The sequence below is a fragment of the Chinchilla lanigera genome, unplaced genomic scaffold, assembly GCF_000276665.1.
Source record: "Chinchilla lanigera isolate Chin_1 unplaced genomic scaffold, ChiLan1.0 scaffold00081, whole genome shotgun sequence".
Taxonomy (NCBI): domain Eukaryota; kingdom Metazoa; phylum Chordata; class Mammalia; order Rodentia; family Chinchillidae; genus Chinchilla; species Chinchilla lanigera.
Genome location: NW_004955482.1, coordinates 454,266 through 474,759, shown reverse-complemented (window position 1 = coordinate 474,759; position 20,494 = coordinate 454,266). Strand labels below are relative to the sequence as shown.

At 59.6% G+C, this 20,494-nt stretch overlaps 1 protein-coding gene across 6 annotated transcripts in view; it reads left to right on the top strand.

Annotated features, from left to right (window-relative positions):
• Positions 1 to 20,494, top strand: part of Fbrsl1 (fibrosin-like 1) — a gene marked incomplete at its 3' end in the record, with an annotated part of 59,537 nt that overhangs the window by 26,820 nt on the left and 12,223 nt on the right. For all 6 annotated transcript variants that reach the window (XM_013503698.1, XM_013503700.1, XM_013503699.1 and 3 more), the window contains 3 exon segments: positions 1,990 to 2,094; positions 3,110 to 3,145; positions 13,685 to 13,714. In XM_013503698.1, coding sequence (XP_013359152.1) covers positions 1,990 to 2,094; positions 3,110 to 3,145; positions 13,685 to 13,714 — 171 coding nt within the window.

Here is a 20,494-nt window from a genome sequence, read left to right as displayed (position 1 = left end):
CTCTCAGGGCGGCTGGGGCTGGATGGACATGCACTGGGCTTCCCTCTGCCTGCTGCCATCCTGCAGACCTTGGCCATCCTCTTGTACTCTCTGGAAACAGAGTTCCTGTAGGCTCCAGGAGGGTAGGGACACACGTCCAATGTTCATTGCCCAGAGCAGTGCCAGCTCACAGGAACTTGGTGCATGCTGGCTGGCTGGCTGGTTAATTAGTTATCTGGTTAGCTGGCTGGTTAGTTGGCTGACTAGTTGGCTGGCTAGCTGGGTGACTAGTTGACTGGTTATCTGTTTGGCTGGCTGGTTGTTTGTGCGGGCAGATGAATGGGCTAGGAGATGGGCAGATGGACAGGTTTGGGGGTACATGGCCTAAGGATGAGCAATGCCACAGCAGCTCATGCCTGCCTTCCCAGGGCAAACATGGTACCTTCTGGCACCAGGCTTGGACAGGGAGGTCCAGGAGTCTCACTTGGTCCTTCTGGCTCTGTGAGCGAGTGTGAAGGAGAGCGGAGCCCTGCCTCCTCCCTTCTCGGGTGTGTGGGTTTGTTCCAGCCCTTGCCTTCTCCCCCATGGCTGGGTGTCCTTACGCAGTGAGCAGCCCACACAGCTGTTCTTGGCAGCCCTGAGCCAGGCTTTTCTTGTCCCTGCAGTGTCTCTGGGTTGAATCTCTCTCCATGGCCAGGTGTTTCTCCTGAGCCCACCCTGAGCAGCTGTCCCCAAGCTGTGAGTGCAGTGGGTCGGCAGTGATGACAGAGGGTCACAGAGGGTCAACAGACCACCCCTGCAGCTGCCTCAGTGCCTCTGGGCGCGCTGGAAACCCACATTCCTGGGGGACTCACAGCGAGGCTGATGCTCCAGGGCCTCGTGGAGAGAGCTGTGGGAGGACTGGGGTGTGGTTCCTCAGCCAGGTGGATGGACCCTGCCCACCTAGACGATGGCACGTGGGCAGGGTGGCAGGAGGGCCCTCAAGGGACCCATCGCCAGCCCATGAGAACAGGGACACACAGCAGGCGCTGTTCCCTGTGTGCTGATCGCAATGCTGTTGTCCTCTGTCCATGTGGTCTGTCCTCCATCCAGACCCCACCCTGTTCCCATACCCTGCACTCTGCAAATGGGCCCTGGGGGCACTGGGCAGGGTCCTGTTAGGCCACCTGGATGTGACCTGACACCATCTGGGTCTTGTCACTGGCCCCTCTGTCCACCACACGGGGGCAGGGAGTACTTGGCTGGAGTGGCCATGGAGCAGGGCCTGCGGGTGTGCTGTGGGAGGGCTTTCCTTCCTAAGGGTGGAAGACAGCTAGCTGGTTTGAGCCACCCTGGCTGGTCCAGGACAGGCTTGCAGGGCTTCCACAGGTTTGTGGAAGTGACCAGACTCAGGACTTTGGCCACGGGTGTGGCTGAATATACAGGGGACTCTGGGATGGGCAGGTGGGGAGGATAGGGGTGGGTGAACACACAGCCTGGAAGTGTCCCTGCATTATCCTGCATGCTGGCCGAGAACTGTGACCCCAGTGTGAGAACATCCCTGCTTGGGCAGCAGGCATCCCCATAGTACCCAGGGAGGCTGCTATGGGCATGGGGTCCCTGCCAGCCTGTCCTGGCCAGGCCTCTAGTGCCTGTCCCTTCCTCCACATCTGCAGATTTAAAATCACTTCCACATGAAAAGTGGCATACACAGGGATCCACTCCAGCCCTGCCTGTATGGCTTGGCAGGACAAGGTGGGCATGGGCAGAGACCTCATGGGCCTCCCATTGCACTAGGATGTCCTGGCAGTGGGAATAGGCGCTATGCCAGGGTGCCCACAAGGCTGGCAGGGCCCTGCCCCCACCATCCTTCCCACAGCACCACCCTCAGCTGAGGTCACCCTGTGGCCACTGCCTAGGAGTCCCCAGGCTGGGTCTGATGTCTCCAGGATGTGGGAATGTGGGAGGGATGGCCTGGTGCACACAGGGCCAAGGGTGGGCTGTGCTGAGACTGTCCCTCTCTGTCCCCAGGTGAAGGTCACCATATCCAGAGGCGGTGACCAGAACAGTGGTGACGACAGTGTCCTTGAAGCCACCAGCTCCCACAGGAGCCACTCCCAGGACCAGCTCAGCGATGTGAGTCCCACAGCTGCCCTCGGGTGATGGCCCTCGAAGCCTCAATTCCCTCCTGGGGTTGCAGATTCCCTGGGGCTCTGGTTAATGATTGCCAAGCCCTCCCAGTGCCCAGGTCTTACCCTAGAACCCCAGGAGGAGTTCCTGGAGACATGGTCAGGCCACCAGGACCCTGTGTGGGAAGCCAAATGTCCCCTTGCAGATGTCCCCTGTGCTTGGGCTGTGGGTGGAGTTCGTCTGCAGTGAGCCCAGCTATGGGACCCTGTGAGCAGGGTTGTGGGGCACACTGGATGTGGAAGGTGTCTCTGCTGCCAGAACCCGCCCTGGGGCTGACCAGGGCCACAGCGGGGTGGGCTGTGTCTCTCAGGGGCTGGCTGTGCAGGCAGGGGCGCCCTCGGGGTCAGCCAGCTCAGGTCAGATGGGGCAGCCTGATGTGCACAGCCAGGAATTTGACCAAGGTTGGGGTACAGGAGCTGAACCAGCTCCTGCAGTGGCCAGTGAACAAGTGGCCCCAGTGCCACTGAAACAGGCCTGGGGCATGGCTGAAGAGTGCCCACCGAGCCCAGGGCTGCTGCCCCAGCCGTCACCCTCACCTGCCCTTCCTTCTGTCCACTGTCCACCTCCTCCTCCCCTGTGGACCCTGGGAAGGAAAGGCACAGCAAGAGAGGGTGGGAATGCTTCAAGCACAGGCAGGGATGGGGCCTGAGCCTTGGAATTCCTGCATCCCTGTAAGGACGGCTGCAGCAGTGCCAGCCCAGTGGGGTTGTGCGCAAACTGGCCAGGGTGTCTGGGAGGCAGCCCTGCAGGACAACTGGAGCTGCTGTGCTGGGAGGGAGGGGTCATGCTGCTGTAGGAGGCCCCTGGTGCCCTGGCAGTGTGCCCACCCCAGCTCCAGGCCCTCCTGGCCCACCAAGCTGCTCAGCTGGGCTTCCTTTCCTGTGGGGCACTCCTCAGCTGGGGTGGTGGGCCCCGTGGCAGGGGTGGCCATCACTGACTATCCTTCTTCCTCTTCCCACAGAGCTCGGCGCAAGCAGTGTCCGGGAAAGGCTACTCTGTAAGTCCCCTGCCCTCTCTTGGAGGCCCCAACACCTGGCATTGTCCTCCCTCCTGAGGCCTGGCTGGTTCTGCTCCTGCAGCTGGGGCACAGTGAGGGAGCTGTGCCCTGGGCAGGGTCACAGGGAGCACCCAGTTCAGGGACCCGCTGGTCTGGGACTGCATCAGGCCCTGGGTCCCAGGAGGGGGTGCTTACCATGACCTAAGGGTGGCACCTGTGGCCTCAGTGGGGTGTGTGTATGTAGGGATGTGTGGAGGGTTTGTGGCCCCTGGGGAGCAAGCCATGTGCTTCCAGGTGCTGCTGCCTGGGGCCTTCCCTGCCTGGTGATACCCTCAGGCAGGTCAGGTGAAGGCCATGTGCTGGCATCCCTCGGGGGCAGCCCCTGCGCCCTCCTCCTGACTTATTTTATTTCCCCTTAAGTGTCAGGAGGGACGTTAATGACATCATAAAATCTGGAGCTCTGTAAAGCTGTTGGTTTCTGCAGATTTATGGCCCTTGCCCCTGTCCCTGAGGCCCAGGTTTACTGCCAGCTGTCAGCCACTCTGTACATCACAGCAACTTTATGGGGTGCATAATTAACCCATTAACTGCCCTGGGGACCTAGCAGGGACACCCCAGATCCCAGGGCACTGGAGAGGAAGCTGGGACTGAACAGCATAGAGTGACAGCTGTGAGTGGAGCCTGCAGCAGCCAGCCCCTGTTCCGCCTCCTCCTCCCCAAGGGGAAGGTCAGTGGCCAGTGCTCCTCTGACCTCAGTTCAGCTCCAGCTGCGGTGTCCTTGAGCCTGTGACTTGGGCACTCCCAGAGGGTGCTTCAGGACCTGAGACCCTCCTCGACGGCCAGCATCCCTTGGAGGGAATGTGGCAGTGGGACTGGGACAATGGCAGCCACTTCGTCCTCTCTGTGTCCTCCTCTGGGGTCAGCCATGTCCCACCCTGGGTGGCGCCTGTGAGCAGTGCCAGGCAGGGCAAGGCAGGGCAAACTCTGGGCTTCTGTATCCCACAGCCCCCACCCACACCTACATCCTGCTGCCTGGGGACATTCAGGGCCATGGGAGCCCCTGGTATGCCTGCCCATGTGTGGCAGTGGGCAGGGTTGAGGAGAACGCAGATAGAGCTGCCGTCACATGTGGAGATGCTTTGCAGAGTTTGGACCTGAGCCCCAGGTCCCCAGGGTCAGGTGCCTCTAGGCAGGAGTGCCGGGTCCTTGAGCAGACACCAGGCCTTGTGGTTTACGCGACATCTGGAAGCATAGAGAGGAGCTGTGCATGTCCACAAAGGGTCCCCTGTGGCTCGGGTTTCCCTGCTCTGAGCCTGAGCCATTTGTTATTCGGGTCCTCTCTCCAGATGCTGTTTTGTCTGTGCTTTCTAAAAGCAACCTGTAGTCAGCTTGCCGGTCAACTGACAGGGTTCCCTTCTGGGTAGGCACCCAGGCACTCCTGGAGCCCTGGTGTGTGCTGGCCCTGATGCATATGGTCAGCTTCCATGGCAGCTGGGGTATGCTCTGGCCCCATGTGCAGGTGGGAACGTAGGCCGTGTCTTCCCAATACCTGCAGGCTGTCACCACCCATAGAACTCTGCCCAGAAGCCATGTGGGGTACAGGTGTATCCATCAGTTTTGCTGTCATGGGGACACAATGCCCAACACCATAGTGTAAGTGGGTTTTGATCCGGCTCATGTTCTAAGGGGTTCAGTCCATGGTCAGCTGGCTCCAAGGCAGCTGTTGTGGCAGAGGGGTCTGGGGAAAGAGCTGCTCAGTTCACAGTGTCCTTGAAGCAGAGCAGGGGACAGTGCCAGACAGGAGGAGACCAGATCCAGTCCCCAGGGCCACACTGCCACCACCCAGAGTGTGCCTCACCATCCCTGGGCAGTTTCCCAGCCAGTTGGACACAGGCTGATGGTCACAGGGTGGAGCCAGGCACCAAGCAGACAGGGACTGATTGTCCACCCTCCTAGAAGGCCTGAGAGCAGGGCAGAGATGGGCTGTACCCAGGACTGAGGTGGCCTGCCCAGAAAGGGCTCAGGAGAGGCAGCCCTGGCTGGGCCAGGGCAGAGTGGCTGTGGCCAACACTGGGTCACAGTGCCTTAGGCATGGGTGTGCCAGTTGATCATGTGGGTACCGTTGTGCATGAGTGGGTGGGCGCCCATGCCTGCACAGCTCACACCTGGCTGTTTGTAAGCTGTGTTGATACATGTCTGTGTCACATTTGTGTCTGTGGACAGAGCCTGCATGAGGACTGTACATGCCTCATCTGGAGGGACCACACAGCTGTCTCTGGGTTTCTGTGTGTGCATACAGTGTGTGCAGGGCTCTACGTCTCATGTCTCCACAAGTCCCTGTGTGTCTGTGTGCGTACTTTGTGTGCATGTGTCTCTGCAAGTCCCCATGTATGCGCATGCCTCCTATGTCTGTGCATGTCCCTGTGTATCTCTCTGTGTACACGCCTCCATGTCCCGTGTCCCTGTGTATCTGTGTGCATACATCACAGCTGTGTCGCCCTGCCTGTTGGGGAGCCCTTTCCTTCCTGCCAAGGCCTATGCCAAGTGCCATGGCCTTGTCAGCCGGCCCGGCTTTACACATGGTATGTTAAGGTGGGTTGAAGTCACCAGGCTTCATCCCTGTGGGTCCCTAATGCTGCCTGTTTGTGGCAGCTCTTGTCCAGAAGCACAGCCCCAGCACAGCCTATGCCCTGTTGGTCAGAGAGTTGTCCTAATTTGGTGATGGCACAGCCCTGCTGAGCTATAGCCATCTTCCCACTGGGACACAGGGTGTTCTAGAAGAGCTGCTCCCAGCTGGCATGGAGGGCCACAGGGTCCAGGGTGGAGGATGGTGGCTTCACTAGCCATGAGGCTCAAGGCCTGGGGGCCAACTGGGCTTTCAGGGCTCCAGCCTCCATGTCTCTCACAAACAGGGCCACCATGGAGCTCCAGCTGGGCCCAAGCCTGAGTGCCTCCACCTCACACAGTCCCCAGGCATGGCGCACACGCTCCATGCTCAGTGCCGGTGGCTGAGGTGTGGCTGAGGCCTCGGGTTACCCTGACCCCGGGAGCTAATGGGGTCTGCAGCAAGGACGCACACAGTCACAGGTGTATGGCCCATGTGCAGGGCAGAGGCCTCACATGCAGGACACTGACAGTGTGAGGGTGTGGTGGAGCCTGGGCTGCACACAGGACTCTGTCCCACCCTTCCTTGAGCCCAAAGGCATCTAAGCCACCCTGGCTTACCTGGCCCATGTCCTTGTAGCCACTATTCCCTGGGGCTCCCCACTGCTTTCCCCCTCCCCCCGCCGCCCCAGGCTGCCTGCACTCTGCCCTCCCTTTGTATTTCAACCTGGCTCCATCCTCCAGTGACTCTTCTGCCCCAAGTGGCTTTTCCCCCCCGCCCACAGCCTCCAGGCCTTCCTCAGCCTGCCCAGTAGGACAGTGGGACAGGTATATCATGGTGGGGTGTGGGGTAGTTGGTTGCCCCACCCCTGTCAGTACCTAAGCGGGTTGGCACGGCCCAGGGCTGGAGGGCGAAAGGAGACCCAGGTCTTGGTGGTGGTGCCTGGGTGTGCTTTCTGGGCTCCTCCTGGGCCCCAGCATGCACAGGCAGCCACACTGATTTATCGCTTGCTCTGGAGCATGTCATGCCATGCATGTGGCAGTAACAGCAGTATCTGCAGGCAGGTGTGAAAGCAGCTCCTGGGGCCATGCAGAGCTGTGCCAGTGGTCATGGCCTTAGTCATGGCCACTACCTCCGTGTTGCTCCTAGTCCTCTTGGACTAGGAGATGTCTTGGGCTGCCGCACTTCCCTCTGACTGGGCCAGGCTCCCAAACTCCCATGGCACCACAGTTTCTAGCAACAGCTACCTGTGTCCCTGGATTGGCATAGCAGAAGCCTTGCCCCTGCCCTGGAGCTGGTCGTGCTCCTGTACCCTGACTCTGCAGATGGGCCACTGGATCCCAAGGAGATAGGGGTCCCCAGGGTGGGAACGTGCCCCCTTCCAGCCGGCCCTTCTGGGCTACAGCTACCCATAATCAACAGGGGCTGATTCCCTGCATCCATCCCACCCCACCATGAGTCCTGCACTCCAGAGGCTCAGGACTGTGAGGGCCACTGGTGCTGTCCCTTGGGGGCCACTACAGTCTAAAGTGCAGAAGGGCAGAGGGGTGGCCCAGCTGGAGACGGGTCGGGCAAGCTGGGGGCCATATGGGGACTAGGTGCCCTGGGAAATGGAAATTTGATTATCTGGGAGCAAGCTTGCGCTGTGACACCGAAGGTTAGGAATTAGTGTTAACAGCGTTTCTGGTTAAGACTTTGTGTTGATAAATAATTCATGAGGCAGTTAGTGCTTTGCATCTGACAACACAAGAATACATGCATACAGACAGCTCAGAAAGGTCAGCGTGTGCCACAGCCGGCCGGGCCATCTTTCATTCGTTCCGTCACCGCCGTTAATTCTTCCTGCAAGAGAGGAGACAGAGGGAGGAAGAGGGACACCTGGGGGCTCAGGAGACTGCAGGATGTGAACAGCCGGATTTCCAGGAGAAGGAGAGGAGGGAGGTGAGGAGCAGATGCAAGATGAGCCTGCCCCAGGGCAGAGGGGAGGAGGAGAGGTGGGCATTGGAGGGCTTCATCGCTCAGATGAGTGGCCACCCAAGGTGACAAGTGACCCAAGATCTGGAGGACAGGAAGGAGCTCACCTGAAACCATGTACAAGTGCGAGCAGATACAGGTGTGTGTGCAGACGGCTGCATGCCCGTGTACATCTGTGTGGCAGGGTGCACATGTGTGCCCGTGACTGCATGCATGTATGTGTGCCTGCATGCATGTATGTGTCCCTGCTTATGTGTGCCCGTGACTGCATGCATGTATGCAGCTGTGTACTCCCACTGCATTGAGGGCGGTGGAGGAAGGGGCTGGGCACGTGTGTGTGACTCCCACTGCATTGAGGGCGGTGGAGGAAGGGGCTGGGCACAAGGTGGATCCTCAGGCACCTGCAGACCATCCTTGGAGGAAGGGACAGAGCTGGGAGACCAGAGGGGGCAGGAGCCTGTGCTTGTGCTGCATACACATGATGATGCCTTCCCTGCAGGTTGGGACCCCAGGTTGCATGGCAGTGACAGAATAGACAGGCGTTTGCCCCTATGAGGGCAATGAGAAAGGCAGTTCCAAGGAGAGACCTGCATGCAGTATGAGTGAGTGCAAAAGGCAGAGTGCAGCGAGTGTGCCACAAATGCAGAGCCCTGGAGCAGAGGCCCAAGGGGTTTGTGACACCACCAGCCCTCGTGTGCTGGCAAACTGGAGTCTGGGTGAACTAGAAAAGCCCCCCCTGGGTGCTGTCCAGACACCCCTTGCTGTTGCAGTCAGCAAGCGCAAAGTGATTATGTTTCTGAGCAGAACTGGGCTCCAGGATCAGCAGTTAATACTCGGCAGGTTCTCAGCTGGGACGTGGACAGGATGTTCAGGAACTGAGTGGGTGGCAGCACTCCTAGTAAGACTGTCCCCAGACAGTCTGCTACAGCCGGACACCCTCCAGCACAGTCCTGGCCCCGCGCAACTGCCCTTATCCCGAGGTTCAGTGAGTGTTGTGTTACAGTCTGTGACTGGGAGAGGGTCCATCATGCAGCAGTTGAACCAGGCTGCAGACGTGACAGATGGGCGGCTGCTGAGGCCCATGGGGGTGGGAGGGGGCCAGGAACAGCGGCCTCGACCAGCTGTCCTGCACAGCACTGGCCATGTTGGGGGCTCAGCCTGGGTCCCCGGTTTGAGAGGTACAGGCCTCTCCATTGGTTTGCCCATGGGCAGTTGGGATGTAGTCATTTAATTGCTTGTTAATTGGGTAATTAGCGCTTTGTTTTACACTAAAGCCTAAACACTCATAAAATGGGAATTAGCTGAGTAAAGAAGAGTGAGATTTTGAGGTAGTTTTCCTGAATAATCAATCAGGTGCAGTGGGGAGGGTGCTCCTGGACTGTGGAGCTGGGACCTCCCACCCAGCCACCCCAGAGCTCTGACTCTGTGCTTTCGTTTCCCCCTGAGTAACCAGACAGGCACACTTGCCCACTGTCCCCAGCCTCCCCGGTACCACCAGGCAGAGCCTGACTCCAGCTGGCATGTGAACATTCGGACCCACTGGGCCCTGTAGCCACCTGGGCCCTGCCCTGGATGGCCACTTACTAGGTTATAATATCCCTTAGTTATTGCGGGCTGATCAGGCCTACAATCTCCCCAATGAGTGGACCTTGAAGGCTTAAATAAATGTAACAATTGAAATGATTATAGAGCTCCAGAAGGTTCCAACTCTCTTACAAAATTTAAGATTCTCCAGGTTAAGACCCAAACTTCCCTGGGCTGCTTGTAGTTATTAGGTTTTCAAATAAAGGAGGGGGATACCAAAGAAAATGCAGGAATCTGGGCAGGACTTGGGAAACCCATTACAGAATTCTCCAAGTAATACTTACATTAATTTAGGAGAACTAAGTTAACTCCAGGAAGGCCTTCACTGCAGGAGTGAGATGCTGCAGCTGCAGTCTCCTTGTACTTAATTGGGGTTGGAGCCAAATGTCCTCAGCTGTGGCCTTGTCCTGTCCTTTGAGGTGACTCACAAGTAAACATGGAAAGCCAGTTGGTTAATATAAGTCCTGCTCAGAGCTGCCTCATAGTGGTGTCCATCAGCCACTAGCCTAAGGGGAGGATGAGACAGGCAAGAATTCTCAGGGTGGCAGCAGGCCACCCTTTCCCTGGGCCGCCCCATGGCACCATTGGCCCCTTTGGTCCGGCACTCCGTGAGTGTCTGGCCTTCAAGGACAGGGAAGCACAACAGCTAATTCACACGACTAAGTGAGGTGTAAAGGGTGGACACAGCCTCAATGGACACCACATGAGAGACTGTCACGTGTCCAGTTGTCACAGCAGTGTCACCTTCTCCCAGGCAGGCTGCCCCACACAGGCACTCAGCTCCGTGTTCGGTAGAACAGCTTAGTGAAATGCACCCCACACAAGCAGCTGGCACAAAGGAAGGACAGGGAGGAGAGGGGTCTGGGAATGGCAGCCCTCACCCACTCCCTGTCCCTGCACTTCCCAAGGCTGCTCCCACCAGACCCATTTGGAAGCTGGAGGCCCAGGACATGGGGTCCAGTGGTTGAGTCACCGCATGTTCTCTGTGTTCCCAACACAGTCCTCCTGAGCATGTGGCAGGACCAGTCAGCACTCCGAGGGGGGAGGCACCATGGGTAGGAGGCCCTGAGCTTGTGCATGGCTTGGTACCAGCACATCGAGGACATGTGGCCATACACCAGGGGCCCAAGAGCAGATGGCTCCCACATGTGCACACTGTAGGCTGTGTGCCAGGCACTGAAGGCCCCTGCAGCTTGGCCCTGCTGCCCCATCCTGGCCAGGGCTGACCCCTTCGTCATGCTTACCATGGCCATGGGTCCTCAATGCCCAGTGTTCCCAGTGCTTCTGTCATATGTCGTGTGCAGCTGTGGGGCCTGTGAGGTGGCAGTGTCGTTGAGAGTTCATTTGGCCAGTGAAGAGGGTCAGGTAAGAGCCAGGCTACCGCACCACCAGGACTGTCTTTGCGCCCCAACCCACATAGAGACCCGTGCATGGTGGGCTCTGGGGCCAGCAGTGTCCCTGCAGGTATGTCTGGTGGTGAGTTACAGGACCTGCGAGCCGTCGACCGACCCTGGTAGAAAAGTCATGAATTTGCATGCCTTTGCCTGAGCCATGGGAGGTAGGCAGCCTCCCAAAAGCACAAGCACATGGAGGAGCCGTGAGCAGTAATTAGGGTTCATGCTGAGAAGAAAAAGGCAGTTTCTGTGGCTGCCTGACTGCCATGCTGGCTCTGCCTGTCTTGGTGTGATGGTGGTGATGGTGGTGATGGTGATAGTGATGGTAGTGGTGATGGTGAAGATGATGGTGACAGTGAAGGTGGTGGTGACAATGAAGGTATTGGTGGTGGTGATGGTGAAGATGGTGGTGACGGAGATGTCATGATGCTGATGATATCATCGCACACATGTCTTGGACTGTGCACCCAACACTAGTGGAGAGTTTTGTGTGTATTCGCCCACTTAAGGTACGTAACAACCCTGTAGATAGATTGTTGTTCCTGTTTTCCAGAAGCATAAACTGAGGTGCAGAGGAGTCAGGGCACTTCCCCAAGGTTGCACAGCTTAGATGTGAGTGCAGCTTCACAGCAGGGTCTGCTCTGGAGCCTGTGTCCTGGGCTTGGCCATCCACGCCCTCTTGTTGAGCATGAGGACTGTCCATGCCCACATCAAGCTGCAGAACCCAGTCCCAGCCCACAAAGGTCACCTCACTCAGACAGCTCCCAAGAGGCAGATGTGGCTCTTGCTCTGTCCTTGCTCTGATTAATCACCTCACTCAATCCCAGCTCCACTGCAGTTAAGCCTTAACTCTACAGGACTCAGCAACTTCAATTCACTGACGGCCCTCCCCAGGGCACCGACCACAGCATGTTGTATGATAATGACAGGGTCTGGGAGGTCACCCTCCTGGGCCCACAGGAGGCCCCCATTGCTAGATAATGGACACATGCAACTGCCTTCCTTGGGCCTCACTGCCCAGCCCTGCCAGGCCAGCCCTGGGGCTGCAGGAAAGTGGTAACTGTCCTGGGTTGGGTCTATGTGGGCTGTGCTCTCCAGCCTATGGGGTCCTGGGGACAGAGCCAAGGACAGGCTCAGCAGGTGGTCAGTGGCCCCTGGCTGTGGATGTGTCTGCATGGCCCTGATTGACAGGCAGCCCTGGGAGGCCGGTTCCACACCCTGTCAGTGCAGTGGTTCTCAGTGCCAGTAAGTGGGATGAGGCCCAGGCTGCAGGAGCAGAGGGCACGCTGACCATCTCCCAGGCGTATGCCAGGCTCCCGCCATCTCCCTCTCACAGGCCATTACCTACTCTTCTTCTTGTCCCTGCCAGCAACAGAAGACCCTCCTCAGGGCCGTCACAGCACCTGACTTGCCCCCCCATGCACACACCCAGACGTCCACAGCTCCTGCACCCTCACCTGTCCAGCCTCGTGCCCTCCCTGCTGCCTCACCTTCCTTCTTCCCTCACAAGCTCTGGCATCTTGCCAGCCCCCCAGTCCAGGTCCTTGTCCTCCCAACAGCTGGCTGGAGGACCTTTCTTCCTGCCCGCACGCCCCATGCCAGGCCCTACCCACCTCTTGACGGGGCGCTCAGCCTCAGGGGCAGCATACCTGAGTGGAGAGGGCATAGACCTGCTAGGCAGGGCACGGGAGACAGCACTTCCTGTTACCTCTCACTGGGAGAACAAGATTGGGGCCTGGGTGGGGCTTGCCCAAGCCATGCAGCCAAGAGAAGCCACAGCGTCCTCTGCGGGGGACAGTATGTCCATCTTGGGGCTGATCAGGCCCATGGGGCAGATGGTCTGTCAAGCTTTGGTGTGAAGCCTGCTGGCCTCTAAGGGTCCGCATGCCCATCCCAGCCGCCCAGCAGGCTGCTCGAGCCACCTCCACACCCTTCACCCAACTGGAGTGCTCTTTCGTGCACGGTGAGTGGCTGATGAAGCGTTTTATCTCCTCTGTGAGCTGTCATTGCGGATGGTACAGCCATCAGCCTGGGGCCTGGTGAAAGGCAGTATGATTTGATCACCTGTGTTAATCAAGGCAAGCACAACCTGTAAAACCCACCTGGCCCACGTCTGCCTGGGGCCGATCACCCTCCCAAGTGCCTGGAAGATTTGTCTCTGGCAGGACAGCTCCGCCACCAGGAATGCATCACAGTCACCATTTGCTAGGAAAGGGGCTCCTCTTTTTACTCTTCTAGGGGAAACTGCGTTGTTCTCAAGCCATGCATTCTTCCAGAGCTCAGTTCCATGAAGCTGGAAGACTGACATTTGTCTTCTTGACTGTCATGATCTTGCGTTGAGGCTGAACGAATACTCGGTCCCCACCAGCCCTGGTTCCTCCTGAGCACCCTGCACTCGGGTCAGGCGGGTCCTCACCCTCCCTCCTGGAGGAGCTGGATACCACAGCCTCCACGATGTCCCCAGGTTGCAGGCCAGGAGAGGGAACATGGGCTCCCAGGGCTGAATGGTGGCATATCTGCCCAGGTCACAAGCCACGTGGCCCCACTGTTCTTCCCTGGGCCGTCCGTCTGGGTATGGGACAGTTGCTGTGAACCCTGCACTGAACCAGGGCCCTTTGCACGGCAGGGCCTCTGCTCAGAGCTCTCCGCAGGGCTGCGAGGCCACAGGGCCATGCCTCGCCTGGCATGGGAGGCACCTGCACTGCTCCAGGCCTGGCGCCTCAATCCAGCCAGTCTGGCCCTCTGCTCCGCGTGGTGCTGGCTGCTGCCGTGCTGTTTCTCTCTCTGTCCCTCTCTCTGTGTGTGTGTCTCTCTCTCCCTTGCTGCAGGGCTGGCCCTGGGCTTGGGGCCTTGTCCACTCTAGACGAGTTGGCCTAAGTGGCCCTGTTCAGCTTCAGCCCCAACTGCTGCCCTCAGCCCTGCCACCCTGTCCTCCTGGAGTATGGAGGGCCCTGACTCACTTCCTTTTCTCTGTCCCCACAGTGTGACAGCGAGAGTGGCATGGATGACAAGGTAAGCCCAGCTGCCTCCAACCTCCTCCTGACCCAGGCAGGGGTGGGCCCTGGACACTGGGCATGGGGGCCTGTGCTATGGGAGCATCAGCCTCATGGGCTTGGAGCTGGTGGGCATGGAAGCCCTCGATGGAGGGTGCCCTGGGCCAGCAGAGCCTGGCAGGCAGCACAGGTCCGGGCTCTTAGGCTGGGGCTACAGGCAGCCGGCACCGGGAGACCGTGTGACAGTCACCTTCTCCTGAGAAACCAAGTCCTATTAACCAGCACTCATCGTGGGTCCCCTCAGGTCCCCTCTGGCCTCCTGGGCCTTCTTTGAGGTCCTAGCACCCTGCAGAGCAGCAGCGGGCTAGCTCTTGTGGCCAGGGGTAAGGACCTGCCCATGGTCACGTGCCAGTTGACTTGGGCTCCTGCACAGTCCTGCTCATGGCCCCACCCTGGGCCCTGGGCAAGCACTCAGTCCAGCAGGAACTCAGGGCAGACCATGGCAGGGACAGTGAGGAGGGTAAGGGGGCAGCTTTCCTGAGCAGGGTGACCCAGTGGTGGGTCAACCCCAAAGCCCAGGCCTCCTGGGGCAGTGCTGCTTCTGTGGGTGCCATGGCCCAGGCTGTCTTGAAGATGGTTGTGTGCCCAGGAGCTTGCACGCCCCTTGCTCATAGGCCCACACGTGTGGTGGGCCACCGCTGGGTGGAGAGAACGTGCAGGTGCCAGTGCTGCTCACTGCCCCAGAGCAGGTGCTGAACCAGCGGCTCCTAAAGCAGTGTTCAGGGGAAACAAAAACGGGTGGGGTGGGGGCCGCTCCCGCTCCCCTCCTGTCTCAGAGGAGGGTGACATGGACAAAGGGACAGAGGCCACCCTGTTGCCACCTGTCTGCGCTCCAACAGTGAGCTGACTCCAGTCGCCAGGCTGGCAGGCTGGGCCTCAGTGCCACAGGGCTGCAGCACCGCCCCACGGCAGGTGCAACTCCTGGCGTGGCCGACAAGGGCAGCACAGCCTCTGTGGGTTGGGCGGGGACCCCCACTGGGAGCTCACATCCGGAGGCCTTCCCCTGCAGGCCAGTGCCTAGGGTCGGGCCGGGGTGCGCACAGTGCCCTGGGCCATGGCCACACGTGAGGCACACTGTATCAGGCTCAGCAGCAACAGAAGTGGTAGGAAAGAGCAGCCCTGGCTGCTCCTGTGTCTTGCCTCAGTGTCCTCACACTGAGGGCCAGGGATGGGGTGGTCCGAGTTGCCTTGCTTGAGGGCCAGAGTGGGAGCAGAGCAGGTGAATTGAGGCCAGGTCCTCAGAGCTGCACAGCAGGAGCCTCAGAAAGCCCCGAGGGGCAGGCACAGGCCTCCTGCCGGCCCAGGCTCAGCTCCTTGTGTTAGCCGACTCTCCCCCTCTGTTTCCCTAGATTGGCGTTGGCCCGGTCTTTCCCTGTCCTCATTAGCCCAGGCTTGCCCTTCCTGCGAGCGCCAGGGCTCTGTGCTGCTGGGGTTTGTTCAGAGGCATGGCACCCCAGGCAGACCAGAGCCAGAGGCCAGAGGCTGGTGAGGACTCCACAGCTCAGGCATGGAGAAGTGATGGAAGGTCCGGAGAGCCTGGAGCGCACACAGGCTGTTTGGTGCCCCAGTCCTCTCTGCCTTCCTGACCACATCTCACCCCAGTTGTGGCAACAATGCCCATTCCTCAGGTGCCTGGTTCCCTCTAGCAAGCTGTGTTCCAGGCTGTGGAACTTTAGCTGTGGGTACAACTGTTCGGGGCCCTTGCCCGGCCCGAGGCGTGAACCAGGGAGGAGGTATGGTCTCTGGGCACCTCTGAGGGGCAGCTCCTGTGGATGTAGTTGTCAGAAATGGGGAGGAGGAGTCCTCAGCAGCCATGGGACAGCCTGGACTCTGAGCAGCCCAGGCCACCCAGCCCTCAGGACCCTGGGACACCCGTCCACACACACATGGCTTGCACCACTGGTGTCCCCACCCCAGCACAAGATGGCCTGGAAGTCGCTGAGAGAATAGTGATGCACAGTGGCTGAAAACGTGGTTGGCAGGTAATAGGAAAGCTACAGAAACTCTGTGCACCAGGCCACAGCTGGCCTGGGGTGGTGTTGCCACAAGAGAGGATGCTGGGTGGGTGGCCAGGGCAGCACAGGGCTCACCCCGTGGATAGTCTGTTTCGTGTGTCTCCTCTCAACCTCTGGGCTCTGGCCTTGCCAGCCCAGCTAACCTGGGGCTACTGCAGTGGACATGGGCTTTGTGGGGACAGGCTGCAGACAGGCCAGTAGGGACCCTCCCTCACTGCCTGCCTCACTCCTCTGCAGCTGCCAGAGGCCAGGCGTGCTGCCAACTGGTGCAGGATGCCACCAGGTGGCCCCTCCCTAACCTCCCTAAGGCTGCGGTTGGTGTCTAACTGCTTCTTTATTGGAAAAATATGGGGGGAAATAGTGTGGAGTTCCTTCAGCAGCCGGGGCCTGGGCTGTCGCCTAATGCCTAACCAGGTGGCCTCCCCAACTGCCTATGGCCATCGTTGCCTCCAAGAGCACTGTCTGCCCGCAGTCTGGACACTCGCAGGAGGCACCCATGCTCAGCCAGGCTTGGGACAGGTGGCCCTTGAAGGACTCCCAGGGGACCTTTCCCAGGTCTTGCTGTGGGATAGTAGCACCACCATTCTGGAGACCTTTAGTCTCAGGTCCTATGTAGAGAGGGGTCACTGTGGGGCTGGCATGAGGATCAGGGCACCCAGAGTGGGTGTGCACAGCCAGCCATGTGTCGATGCCAGCCAGCTGAGGGCCTGCAGCAGCCCTGACTCCCCGTGGTACCCTGCTTCTGGGGGCTGTGGACCCGATTTCCTCCTCTCTAAGGCAGGGCTCAGAGGGCCACCTCCAAGTCTCCTGTTCCTGAGAACTGCACAGGCCACACAGAGACACAGATGGTGGATGCGGCACCCAGGGCCAGGGCCTCCCACCATGTGCCCTCTTCCCCCAGGCGACCGCCCACTGCAGGGCTAGAGGAGAGCCCCAGCCTGCCAGTAGGCTCTCAGCGCCCCACCCCCTGCTCTCCCTGGCCGCCCCACAGGGAGTGGCCCAGCCACTTCCGTTCCTGCTGCTTGTGAGGCTCCTCTGTGTGTAACATTGCCTCGGGCACCTTCCTCTGCATCCTGGAGGGCCCCACCCTTCCCCGTGAGGATGGGCCAGGCCCCCTCCCCTAGGGGACATTGCACAGGGATAGACTCCTGGGGTGACCGCATGGGGACAACGTCATGGGGGCCTTGTGGGATGACAGAGCTGAAGCCATTGCCCTCTCGCTGCCTTTGTCCTGGGCACTGGCACAGGGCCTCTGAGCTCAGGCTCAGATAGCCCCAGGGTGACTCCTGCCACTGCCCACCCCCAGGCACCTGAAGGGGTCCCCATGGGAGGAGAGGTGGGGTCCATGGAATGGGGAGGTCAAGTGGGTAAGCAGTGTCCTGGGCATCAGCTCAGGGGCCTGGTGCCTGGAGCCCAGGGGACGCCCCCCATGGCACCCAGCTGGCACTGCAGTCGTGGCCCTGGTGGGCAGGGATGGGGAAGGCCAGGTGGGTGCAAGTCACAATTTCCCCTGGACAGATACCTTGGGAGCCCCCTCAAAGTAAGGGGTGTCCTGGGAGGGGCCCTGGCCCCAATCTCCAAACGTGTGTAATAGTAGCTGGTATTAATTGAGCACCTCCTATGGCTGAGGCCCAGAGAACTGAAGCATCCCAACACACAGAGCACAGGAGGCCACTGGGCCCCATGTGGGGCTTCTCTCCACCCTTGCAGCACAGCTGCCTAATGAACAGGTGCTGAGCCTGGCCCCCACCACGTGGCCCTTGTCTCCTAACAAGGCTGTCTCTGGCCTGGCGCTTATCCCCAAGAGGTCCACTCCCGTCTGCCCAGAGGGTCCACTGGCCATAGTACCCAGCCCCATGACCCAGGCCCAGTGCAGGTCTGCAGAGGGCTGAGCTGCAGGGACTGCTGAGGAGCACCGGGCCCTGTCGGTGCCCGATGGGACGGGACAGCAAGTGCGGGCCCAGCGCACACCACCCCCATCTGCTCCCTGACAGGAAGGTTCTGGCTTCCCCTGTGGGATTCCGAGTCCCCAACCCCACGTTGTCACTCCCTGTGACAGAGGAAGAGCTAGGGTGGGTGGGAAGCCCCAAGGTTCAGAGGAAGGGTTTGGAGCCTCAGCACTCCCACAGCTGTGGCCACAGGGCCACCACAAGCCGGCTCCAGGGTGTCGCCTCCTGGGAGAGGGTGGGAGAGAAGGACCCAGACTAGGGGAGCACAGGCCTGGCACAGGCTGGCCGAGCGTGTCCAAGGTAGTAGCCGAGCCTGACTTTCTGTGCTCTCAGCACCTGGCTCTTGAAGCTGAGCCAGACCCAGCCGCACCTGGGGGCCGTGGGAGGTGACTTGGGCTGTCACACTTTCCCGCCTGCCTCCTTTCTCGGTGGGCGTCGCTAGCGCACAGTGGACAGAGTGACTTCCCGTTGCGGCTCAGCATCTTGCACACCTTAAAGACAGGCGCAGGACATAGGAGCGTGGCAGCCACTTCCCTGTGGCGAGAGCCTCAGCTTCTCCGGTTTTTTTGGTTTTTTTGGTTTTTTTTCCGGTACTGGGAATCAAACTCATGACCTTGCGCTTGCCAGGCAGGCGCTGTGCCGCTGAGCTATATCCCCGGCCGCAGCTTCTCTAGCAACAGTGCCGCTGTCCGTGCCCTGCGGCCGCTGTGACACACTACCAAGCTGGGCATCCTGAGCATCGGAAGTCCCAGCCCTGGGTGCTCCAAGCCATGTCCCTCTGAGGCTGGGGAGTGGGGTCCAGCTCCTGGTGGCTCCAGGGTGCCTTGGCTGGATAACCCCGGACACTGGTCTCCTCAACTTGATTACATCTACAAAGAGCCTTTTCCAAACAAGACCACAGTCTAGGTTTGGGTGGATGTTGGTTTGGGGCCACAGGCCACCCTGCCTTTTCTACCATGCGCAGCACTAGGTGGGGGACTCTGTGGCCCTAGAGTGGCCTCAAAGGCCCTTGGGCCAGCGTCCAGCCACTCCTCTCCCCAGAGCACAGTCCTGCACCCATCCCAGTCGGGGTCCCAGGCTTGCTCCTTCGTTGGATCTCGTAGCTGCTCTGCAGAAGTAGCAGGGAGGTCAGCTGGGAGGCATGGGCCACAAGTGGCCTCCAGTGTCACACTTGCTCTGTGGTCAGCAGTTCTAGGTGACGTAGCCTTGCTTCCCTCAGCACTGGACTCCACAATGCACAGCTCCCCTCAAGCCAGGGCTGCTGCCTGCCCCACAGTGCCTGGCCTCCACCAGCCCAGGGGCCACAGCCCCGGACCTGGGCAGAACCACACTGCTGCACAGGACAAAGGCAGCAGGGTACACAGGACCCTGTGTACATGACACAGTGTCCTCCAGGTCTTGCATGACAGCTGTCACCGTCACATCTTACAGTTAGTCCCTGTAGTATGGCTTCTGCACCCCCAGGCTGTGGCTGTGCCCTGTCTGTGGCCTTGGCACAGTACTGACACCCAGGTGCCCACCCAGCTGCTAGCTGCAACTGAGTGGATCGTAGCATGCCCCAGGGCATTTGGGATGGCATGACCAGGAGGACCCTGTGCACCCCCAGGGCCCCCAGACTGGGAGGAGCCCCTGCAGGAAGCCTTAGAGAGGCACCCGCACAGAGCCGTACAGTTGGTGGCAGAGCCGTTGTCGGTAAGTGTGGCTCTGAACACCATCAAGTCCTTAAGTGGGTTATATATTCAGTTTGGAAGCCTGATCTCTAAGGTCAGTGCACTCTCAGCAGTTGTCTTTATTTCTCTTGATAATCAAGTCCCAATCCATTTCTTTCTGTTTCCAACCTCATTAAATCTCTCATATCACAGCTACTTTCTCTTCTAAACAAAGTGAAGGACTGGCCCCTAGTTTTCCAAGTCTAATTTTGCCCAAGATGAGGACCATGGTGGGGCTCCGTGGCCCCTCCTGGCTATGCTTTAAAGCCCTTTGGCCTGTCACCCTCACAGGAGAAACAGTGGAAAATGAGATTCAGGTGTGCAAAAGTTGTCCGCTTCTCTGTTGGGTGGATGTGCAGGTACTCAGGGCCTCAGGAGGAGCACTACGGTGTGGAGACCTTGCCAGGGCCTGGCAGCCAGATGAGGTGTGTCCCGGCATCTCAAGTCCTGGAGTCTGTGATCTGTGATCCCCCTGCATCTCCCCAAGCTGCTTCCTGCTCCCCCAACAGGGCTTGTGGAACCCAAGTTCCTGTGGGATGGGGCTGCCTTCCCTCTCACAGCTAAGAGGGTTGCAGCTGCAGGCCTCAATGTCCTGGTCTCTCATCTCTGGGAGGAACACTGGCAAGCCCTCTGGGCCAGAGTCAGCCCTGAGCCAGGCAGAGTGCAGCCCCAAGGTGGACCTGGCCCTGGGCCTTCTCTCTCTCAGGACACTCCCTGCAGCCAACCTTGGCAAGCAGAGTCTCGCCCAGGTCGGCCTGGCCCACTGCAGAGGCCCTGCACCCCGCCTGGAGAAGGAGCACATCCGTGCTGAGCCCTGGGCCTGCAGCCAGACGAGGTCCCAGGTGCGGCTCCTAGCACGGCGCTGAGCAGGAAACAGCAGGACTTCGGGGAGTGGTTTTGTGTTTTGCGTTGGTAATGAGAGTTTATGTATTTGGTAAGTAACTCAGAAGAAAGGGTTTAGTTTCCCACCCAGCAGGCGTAGCAGTCGTCCTGTCTTGTTGCCCTGGGGATCGCGGAGTGCCGCCCTGGGTTGCACCTGGAGGGCGGTGTCGCGGCCTGCGCATCC